Genomic DNA, 10,617 nt, shown 5'->3' with positions numbered 1-10,617 from the left:
ACAATTGTTAGAATGTTGTGCATGTTACATATATAAAAGGTGTAATACCAGTTTGGAAAACCAATATGAAATGAATATGCCACCATAATGCAAAACATCTACATGGAGGGTATCCATGTTGGTGAGCTAAACAACATCACCTGACAGTGAATAAATAGTAAAAGTATGATAATACATTCAAATAGACAATTAGATTAAAAAAAGTCAAACCAAGACAATGGTCAATACCAACATGAACGAAGCAGGTCTTTATTGTCGGTCATCATTGATGAAATGGATAACTTGTCAGCAAGCTAGTTCATATAATAAGCAGTTTATTTGATAATGATTTAATTCATGAAACACATTCATGCAAAACCCGTCCTAGATTGGGAAGATCAATAGTCCAGATAAGTAAACGTGGATTGAGGACAGAAAACGTCTTGAATGTACCCATAACAGAATAATATAATTTCTCCCTCTTCCTACCATCATTTTATGTATTCATCGATTCATTACTTTTGTTTTTAGATAGATCTTTAATCAAAGTTAAAGATTAAGTACATGTACATGTACAATAGTTTACTGTTTACATCAGATACTTTATCTTGATGTCCTTTAAAATGTAGGTACATGTAGTCCGTAATACCCTTGATTGGTTAGCATTTCGTTGCACTTCAATTTACATACCATATTTAATTATGAATGTTGTAGTTTGCCATTGCTGCATGTATTTGTTCTGATAACTTTCCATAAGTTCTCTCTCTCACCAAACATTATTTTGAATAATGTCAAACTAAACAAATGCTGTATATTTAACACCACACAAATGTTAAACACATTTTGACTTGTTAGTTTGAATGAAGCAGTATTGTTAAAGCTTGAGGTCTCATCCAACAATTTGACACTTCTGAAAATAAAAGTAAATGAAACAAATGCAATTACTATTTTTTTTCTAAATACTTGATTTATCAAACAAAAATAAAGACAACTTTTTGTCTCAAGAAGTAACTATATTATGTACAATACACTATGGGTAAATTATTATGGAACACCAGTATATTTCAATGGCAAGGCATGGTAAATGCATGGCACATTTCTTAGAAGTGCTGATTGGTGCACACTACAGACGGACCAATTAAAAGCAAACTTTTATTGGTGTGAGCCAATGAAATGGCTTCTTATTAAACTGTGAATGATTGACACATCACATAGCAGCTCTACCTGATTGCATGTCTTACTAAATTGCTCAAGACATTTTGGGGTGATGTCAGAAAGTTGTTGGGGTATTGTACGAACCAAAATAAATTAATTTTAAAACGTTGCATTGTACTATTGTAGATGTATCGCTATATTGTAAGTTGCATTATCCTTGTCATTTGTTGAGAGAAATTATGATTTCCATAAGTTAAATGGTAACACGTTTTATGTGAAGTGCAGACTAACAATGAGAAAAGACAAATAAACAGTGACACTTAAAGTGCAAAATAAATAATATTCTACAGTGACGTTTTTAATATGCAGCATGTAGTAAGGGGACACATATGTTCAGAATAATAGTTCTTTGTAACTGAAATTAGCTAAATCTCTGAAATGTGAATGATTGACTGATGATTTTACACCTGAAGTACAGATTCTGTGAAACTGTATAGCTAGCACCCCCTATTCATGCGTATTAGCTGTAATACAAAATTAACAGAAATCATGTTCATTTGGACACATTCCACAGTATCTATCTTCAAATTTGTTTCTGATTTAATATGCGCACCAAATAGCACTCAACTCCCTATTTAGTGCAGTACTTTTAGTCAAAAATAGTGCACTATATAAGGAATAAGGTGCCATTGGGACATAATGTTAATCTCTGGGTACATCCAGTGAATTCCCCTAAAGAAAAGCCCCTTGTGTGAAACCATCTCCCGAGGTAGACAAGAACACATGCGGACCATTACAAAGCCACATGTAGATACATCGACTTTATCTTGCAAAACGCATTCATTTCGATTCCCCCCAAAATCCTGTTCTATCTCAATGAACAAAGAAAGAGTAATAATAACACTTATTTCTGTAATACTTTACTTAATGTAGTATTACCGTTATTTCAAATGGCGATATAGGTCTACTGTAGGGAACATTTAGTAACACTTGAAGCAGTTCCTCGTGAAGTGTTATACTCTGTAATAAGCACATTCATAGCACTTTATAGATGCATTTGTAGGGCTTAATAAGACTGTATAATAAATACTCTATAATAGTTATCATAGATACGGCACACTTTTTCACTCCAAATGCAGACTTACCAGCTGTGATAGTCCCTGATTGGGTGTGAGAGAGAAATAATAACTCCAAGTGTAAACTGCATATTGCCTTTTTATAATCAAACACCATTTCAGATCTGACTCTTATGTACATGAAGGTAAAACTTTACTTGATCCCCCTTTTGTGTTATAACGCTTTAAAAACATGAATGCAGCTCATAGATGCAGTCATTGAGCATTGTGAAACTTTACAATACAGGTAATAAGGCATGAGAGAGATATTAATGATATATAACAGTCTCTGGCACCTTATTGCTTTATTGTACAGTTTATTTGACTTAATCTTTAAGCTGCTATGAATGCTTGTAAAGCAATACAACAGTTGATAACCCTTCATAAGAAGGAGCGTCAAATAAAGTGCCACCTAAATTACTTCTGAGGTCTGACCTATATAAAGTGAATCCTATAATTTAGCTATATATTATGTTCATATCACACATGATCATTCTAATTTGAAGCACTTCTTTAAGCAAACTAGTCAGTAAGATCAGATGAGGCTGCTGCTCTCCTGTTACAGTTCTTGTTTTGTCCCTGGAAGCGTTTGTGATGGGAGGAGCAGATAAGAACAGGTCTTAGAACAGGTCTTATTAAGGCTTTTGAGGGCTGCTGTACTGAGTCAGACTCCATTAGATTCCTCCAGGATCAGGATTTAATTACAGGGGGGACCCCCCATAACAAATCAGGGACCCCACATTTGTCAACGACATGGACGTTGGGCACCATTGTCGTGCAGAGCCGTCAAGAGTCAATGTGTAATTCGAACCCTGCTAAGGAACATGTTCCTAGACTGGAGCAGGGAGGCCTCAGCTGCAGGAGGTTAGTAACACCTACTTCCCTAGTCTGTGCGGCATTGGGGGTCACACCGCTGCCTAGTGCTCCCTATTACTTCTTTTGTTCTTGGGCTTAATTGTAATTTGAAGCAGACCCCTCTTTGTATTCTTAAGCTGAGAGTTAAAACAAAGCGTTTTTGCACAATTTGCGACAAACACATTTGTGGTTGTGGAGTTACTCTGACATACAGTAGATAAAGGGGTGTGTGAAGTGCAGTTTGGATAGACTGATAGATAGATTGCCCTGGGCTAGCCTATATTATCTGGTGGCTGTCTTGCTCTCAGAAGCATCTGACTTCCCCTTAGTGGGTGTGGATGTAGATGACGACGGGTAAAATTTGCCTTGCCTTCTGGGCATCCCAGTGGCGGAGGAGTCCTCGGTCTGAGGCGGTCTGGGTTTTAGCGGAAGTGCAGTCTGTGCCCGCACAGATATGAGCTGCCTACGGACCTCTGTGACTGCAGCCCCCCGCCGTGGGCGCTGAGGGGAGGGGCTGTCGGTCCGGGAGGTGGAGTAGCTGCGGGGGGAGGTGCTGAGGCTACGGGGGGAGGGGAATGCAGAATGAGGGGCTCGGAAGATGACCCCACGCAGGGGGGTTCGAGAGGTGGAGAATAGGGAGGAGTCAGCCCCGGGTCCAGGTCGGGATTGCAGAGTCTGGGACCTCTGGTGCAGTGGAACATTCATGCTTGGGGTCCTGGGTTTGTGAGATTGATGCCTGAAAGACAGAGACATAACACAGAAATAGTCAGAGATCTAGAATGATGCTTTGAATCCTCAATTCTGTTCTAGAATGATGCTTTGAGTTTATAATATGGAGTCTTTCAAATAATATGAATATTATTATCCATTCAGAATATTATTCAAAGGACAGGGTGAACAACACAGTCGACAGAAGGCAGCCTTTGCTTGAGCCCCTATAGATTGAGAATTGATAAGAGCATGTGTTTCCTGTCAGATATGTTATAATTGAACCCACCTAGTATATACAGTTGAAAGTTGTGGCTTGTGGACACCAGCATTGGTGCCAGTTTGGGAGATGGCATCAGATGCAGTAACAGAGGGACCCTGCAGCTTAACAGGCGTGACAGGACGGGGTATCCTGCTTCTTTGACGCCCCCCACGCCTCTCCCTTTCCCCCCCAACACCCCTCTCCTTCCTGGGCAGAGAGTCGTCCTCATCATGGGTGTCTTCCTCTGACTGAGTCTCTGCTGCTGCTTTACAGCCATCATCCGCAGACGAAGCTGAAGAAACAGAAGCCAGTCTTAGCATACGACCTTGTGTCCTTTCCATGACCAGCCGGGCTAGGTGAGGTCGCTTGGCCTTCTGACGAGCCTTGAGTGACTGGGATGCTGCCGACTGGTCCTGGTCCGAGCCAGTGTCCTCCTCAGACCGGGAGAGAACCGGGATTCGGCTCAGTTTGCGAGGCCTGGTTTGTTTGCTAGTCTCTGCCACTTCTTTGCTCTCCACCTGGTGCACTGCCAATGTTTCTGCATCACCAGAGTCCTTAGGTTCTTCTTGTAGAGAAGCCTCAATGTTTTGTTTGAGCTGGACCTGGTTCTCCATCTCTGCCAACATCACGTCTTGGGCAGGCGCCTTCTCAGGGGAAATGGCAATAGGGGTATCCTCTTGTTCAGAGTATAACTTGGTTTCTGTGGAAACGACCAGGACATCCTGGGCTTCAGGTTCTTCGGAGGGACAGAGAATGGGAGAGGAGAGGTTTGACTGTATCTCTGGCGGAGCCTCCGCCCCAAGTTCCGTCTCTTCTTCCTTCTCTTTTTCTAGAGGGATTAACTCCTCATTCTCTTTCTTTGCAACATCCTCTTCCTCATCCTCGTCCTTAGCCATGTCTCCATCTGGGGAACCTGGGGTTTCTCTCTCTGGAACGTCCTCCTTGGACCTACCATCTCTCTTCTCCTCATCCTCATCTTTCTCATCCTCCTCGTCGCTCTCTGGAATGTTCTCCTCAAACCTGCTCTCTTCGTCCCCTTCCTCGACTTTCTCATAGACGTCGCCTTCTGACCCACTCTCCCTCCTGTGTACGTTGTATGTCTTTGGGACCTCACCTTCAGACTCCCTCTCCGTCCCCTTCTCAACAACGTTTTCTGAAAGGTCCCCATCGGATCTGCTCTCCCTACCTTTCTCTTTCTCTCCATCGGAGACATCCTTCTCTTTCTCTCCCTCCAAGCAGTCCTCCTGTTCAGCTGTGGGCTCCTCAACCAGCCCGGGGAGCAGCAGCCTGGGTTGCAGGGTCCCCGAGGAGCTCATCACATTATGGTGGGTGGTCTCGGCAATGTGGAGAAATGTTCGCTCCACTTTGGTGAAAGGAGGGGAGGTGCTAGTGGGAGCAACCACATTGGACGCCATATTGACCAGGATGGCAGTGACGGCTGTCAAAGACGATTTGGGCTCGGACTTCAGCTGGGAGGACAGAGTACCTGGCTCAGACACGTCCAGCAGGCTTCCCAGAGCTCCCAGGGCTCTCTCACACTGGGGTGTGACGGCTGCCAGGGTCCCCTGGTGGCTCCCGGTATCGTCCGGGGGCAGATCACCCACCACGGCAAGGGACTTCCTCATGTCTCCAGGGGAGAAGAGCACCAGGGTCTTGGAGCCTTCCTCCAGCTCCAGGTCCGGATCACCCCCCAACCCCACTCCCGCAGAGACCCGGTGAGGGTAGTCCAGAGGAGGCTCGTCTGCAAGGAGAGTAGAGGGCGCTCCATCATCACCCTCCTGGCTGTGCTCGCTGCTTTTGGGGCTCCCGACACCGCTGTACCCAACCCCGGCCCCATTCATATCCCCATCACGATCCTGCTCAACAAGGGTTCCGGAACCAACCTCAAAAGCGGTTTGGAGAGGCGGAAGGGTGGCGGTGAGCATGGCAGAGAGGAAGTCCACCCGATGTATGCGATGCTGGGCCAGCATGGTAAGGTCAGGTCTCTCTCTCTGGTCCTCCACACTGCCACCCTGGTATGTGTTGATCTGCTCCTGGGCCTATAACATATGACAAAGAGAGAGGCTGGCTGTAGTACATGAGTATCAAAGAACAGGAAACACTTTCCCTGAAGCCTAAGACATAATACATACAGTATATAATAATGAAATATCATATGTATTATCTAACAATGTGTTACTGAAATCAAACAGAACAAACATATTTGAAGAACACCGTCACAAAGACTTTAGTACACGTCAATAAACGCAGACACCTGTAAACAGTTGCAGAGCAGAACCAGTGTATGACCTTAAAAATATGAATCTATTAGAAAAATTCAGATATGCTTAAAATTACTATCATAGCATCAAAACAGCTCACGCAAAGACAACATTTCCGCAAAGTACTTCCCCAAATCCTTTAATCATATTTTGGTTGTATACAAGCCTCTGAGGATTGTCTAGTATAGTTTACATCCATGGATAGAAAAGGCACAGGAAGTCCATACTGTCTGTATGTACATGTTATGTTCTCTGTTTTCTTTTAAATTGCTCAAACCAGGTTTGATTTCAAGTGTGGCCAAGGTGTAGCCATGATTAAAAACAGTGTGTTGCCAAATGTATGTACAGGTGTGAAGCAGATATACAAGATCACATGACATGCTGACATCAAAGTGTTGCAATGTTGTTGATCCAGCAATGTACTAATATACATGTTTTTAAACATTTATTGAAAAAAATTGCTTGATATACATGCTTTTAAATACATGATGTAATACATGACTCTACAGGGTTATTGCGATACAAAAACAAATGCTTATAATATATTCACAAAAGGCGATAGGGACTGTCCCGTCCTCCTTTACTGAGAAAGACACTCACAGATCACGATGTTGTTCAAATAATGGATGACATCTTTTACATTCACTCCAAAGTGTTAGAAGATAATGATTGGTACTGTATTATCTTACACATTCCCATGCCAACCCACCCCACCGCACACATACATTATCTGCAATGAACTGCAGGAGATAATAAGCACAGGTATGTAAGTACTGCGAATCATTATACATCCTAGGAAGAATTTGCGTCAGGAAGGACTTTCATAGAAAAGTCCTCAATGAAACGGAGTCAAAAACATTGTTTCCAAGTGTTTGATATTTGATACCATTCCACCGATTCCATTCCAGTCATTACAATGAGCCCGTCCTCCTGTAGCTCCCCCCACCAGCCTCCTCTGACGTACACACAAGACTGGGGCAACATAATACAGGCTAAAGCAGCATCATTACAGTATATGATTGCATGTAATTTTACATGAAAATGCTTCGGCAGGAAAACTCCCAAAACGCATTTCAACGTTACCAGCCAAACAAAATGTTTGACATGCATGTTTTTAACACATGGTTACCAAGCCCACTAAGGTAATCACTGATCCATGAGTATCCTTTTTTGGTTTGGAAATAAACCAAAGTGCAGAAGATAAACTCTAGACCAACGTACACAAGGACATATCACATACAAATCAGACTTGACAAAATATAGTTCAAGCAAAGTGGCAACCATTATTGTTTATTGTGAGAACTGGACTGAGATCAGGGCCCCTATTCACAAAGCGTCTCAGATAAAGAGTGCTGATCTAGGATACATTTTTCATTTTAAATCCTAATTAATAAGATTACATGGACAGGGGGTACCTGACCTTAGATCAGCACTTGTATTCTGAGATGCTGGATACATACAGCCTCAGAACTGAGCTTAATCAGAGGTTGAGAAATACATTCAGTGAGTTTCATTATTAGATCTCTGAAAAAGTGAAATTGATGGAAGACCAAAAAGGCAAGTGTATTATAAGATATTTTCTGCTCATTATACAATCTATACATGGTCTCAATTCAATTAAACCTGCATTGTGGTGTTTACGCAGCATAGCTCTTCCTTTCCCACGGTCAAATGAAATGACAGAGCGGTGTTGGGTACTGTTAAATCCATAGAATTAGGAATTAGAATACAAATGGATCATGATGAGAGGGAGGGAATATGTTGTGTACCTCCAATCAAGTTTACTTACAAAGTTTCATCGACATGGGTGTCATATTGGCTTAGATTTGATGGAAGGAAGACTTGAATTTAACATTGAGCATCAATCAATGTTTATTGGATCTCTATGGTTAAATCCTACTATCACTGGCCTAAAGCAAGCGGATGATACTCTCGCCTCTGGAACCATATACAGTGCATTCGGAAAGTATTCAGACCCCTTCGCTTTTTCCATACTTTGTTACGTTACAGCCTTATTCTAAAATGGATTAAATAAATAAAAACCCTCATCAATCTACACACAATACCCCCATAATGACAAAGCAAAAACAGGTTTTGAGATTTGTTTGCAAATGTAAAAAAATACAAAAATAAACGTTATTTACAGAAGTATTCAGACCCTTTGCAATGAGACTTGAAATTGAGCTCAGGTCCATCCTGTTTCCATTGATAATCCTTGAGATGTTTCTACAATTTGATTGGAGTCCACCTGTGGTAAATCCAATTGATTTGACATGATTTGGAAAGGCACACACCTGTCTATATAAGGTCCCAGAGTTTACAGTGCATGTCAGAGCAGAAACCAAGCCATGAGGTTGAAGGAATTGTCCATAGAGCTCCGAGACAGGATTGTGTCGAGGCACAGATCTGGGGAAGGGTACCAAACAATGTCTGCAGCATTGAAGGTCCGCAAGAACACAGTGACCTCCATCATTCTTCAATGGAAGAAGTTTGGAACCACCAAGAGACTCTTCCTAGAGCTGGCCGCCCGGCCAAACTGAGAAATCAGGGGAGAAGGGCCTTGGTCAGGGAAGTGACCAAGAACCCGATGGTCACTCTGACAGAGCTCCAGAGTTCCTCTGTGTAGATGGAAGAACCTTCCAGAAGGACAACCATCTCTGCAGCACTCCACCAATCAGGCCTTTATTTCTAGAGTGGCCAGACAGAAGCCACTCAGTAAAGGCACATGACAGCCCTCTTGCAGTTTGCCAAAAGGCTCCTAAAGGACTCTCAGACCATGAGAAACAATATTCTCTGGTGTGATGTAACCAAGATTGAACTCTTTGGCCTGAATGCCATGTGTCACTTCTGGAGGAAACCTGGCACCATCGCTACGGTGAAGCATGATAGTGACAGCATCATGCTGTGGAGATATTTTTCAGCGGCAGGGACTGGGAGACTAGTCAGGATCGAGGGAAAGATGAACAGAGCAAACTAAAGAGAGAACCTTGATGAAAACCTGCTCCAGAGCGCTCAGGACCTCAAACTGGGGCAAAGGTTCACCTTCCAACAGGACAACGACCCTAATCACACAACCAAGGCAATGCAGGAGTGGCTTCGGGACAAGTCTCTGAATGTCCTTGAGTGGCCCAGCCAGAGCCCGTACTTGAACTCAATCAAACATCTCTGGAGAGACCTGAAAATAGCTGTGCAGCGACGCTCCCCATCTAACCTGACAGAGCTTGATAGGATCTGCAGAGAAGAATGGGAGAAACTCCTCCAATACAGGTGTGCCAAGCTTGTAGTGTCATACCCAAGAAGACTGTAATCGCTGCCAAAGGTGCTTCAACAAAGTACTGCGTAAAGGGTCTGAATACTATTGTAAATGTGATATTTCATTTTTTCTTTTAAATACATTTGCAAAAGATTCTAAAAAACTGTTTTTTCTTTGTCATTATGGGGTATTGTGTGTCGACTGATGAGGGGGAAAAAACTATTTAATACATTTTAGAATAAGGCTGTAATGTAACAGATTGTGGAAAAAGTCAAGGGGTCTGAATACTTTCCGAATGCACTGAAGGCCTTCATTCCCCTGCAGAATGGATCCCAGTTTGATCCTCGCATGAGCTATTTCTGCTCCCTCTACTCTGTCTTCCTTCTTCTGCTCCCTCTACTCTGTCTTCCTTCTTCTGCTCTCTCTACTCTGTCTCCCTTCTTCTGCTCCCTCTACTCTGTCTCCCTTCTTCTGCTCTCTCTACTCTGTCTTCCTTCTTCTGCTCCCTCTACTCTGTCTCCCTTCTTCTGCTCTCTCTACTCTGTCTTCCTTCTTCTGCTCCCTCTACTCTGTCTCCCTTCTTCTGCTCTCTCTACTCTGTCTCCCTTCTTCTGCTCCCTCTACACTGTTTCCCTTCTTCTGCTCCCTCTACACTGTCTCCCTTCTTCTGCTCCCTCTACACTGTCTCCCTTCTTCTGCTCTCTCTACTCTGTCTCCCTTCTTCTGCTCCCTCTACTCTGTCTCCGTTCTTCTGCTCCCTCTACTCTGTCTCCGTTCTTCTGCTCCTATCCTGTCATGACACAATTATTACTAAAGGAGTTTGGAAATTCTGTTCTCCTTTCTAAAAAAGTCAAATCTACTACTATTACCAGGTAGACTCCTCTCACAAGTAGATACGTTTGTAAACAAACATTGCATAAACATTGCAAGGACAGGTTCAATTGAATTTCATCCTTAATCCCCTCCTTTTAAACAATTACATAAGTGAGCAACAAATATTGACAATATGGACATTTCACACAATCTATA

The 10,617-nt window shown here is 42.8% G+C and overlaps 1 protein-coding gene across 4 annotated transcripts in view; it reads right to left on the bottom strand.

Annotated features, from left to right (window-relative positions):
* Nucleotides 1-220: 220 nt before the first annotated feature.
* Nucleotides 221-10,617, bottom strand: part of LOC106608363 (tau-tubulin kinase 1) — a 36,361-nt gene continuing 25,964 nt past the window's right edge. For all 4 annotated transcript variants that reach the window (XM_014206275.3, XM_014206270.3, XM_014206283.3 and 1 more), the window contains 2 exons: nucleotides 4,102-6,113; nucleotides 221-3,840 (listed from right to left, as the gene is read on the bottom strand). In XM_014206275.3, coding sequence (XP_014061750.2) covers nucleotides 3,387-3,840; nucleotides 4,102-6,113 — 2,466 coding nt within the window. In that variant the 3' untranslated portion in view covers nucleotides 221-3,386. The remainder of the gene's footprint in view (nucleotides 3,841-4,101; nucleotides 6,114-10,617) is intronic.

This window comes from Salmo salar, chromosome 01 (genome assembly GCF_965601325.2).
Source record: "Salmo salar chromosome 01, fSalSal1, whole genome shotgun sequence".
Classification (NCBI taxonomy): Eukaryota; Metazoa; Chordata; class Actinopteri; order Salmoniformes; family Salmonidae; genus Salmo; species Salmo salar.
Note: the sequence above shows the minus strand (reverse complement) of the source record. Positions and strands in the feature narration are given on the sequence as shown.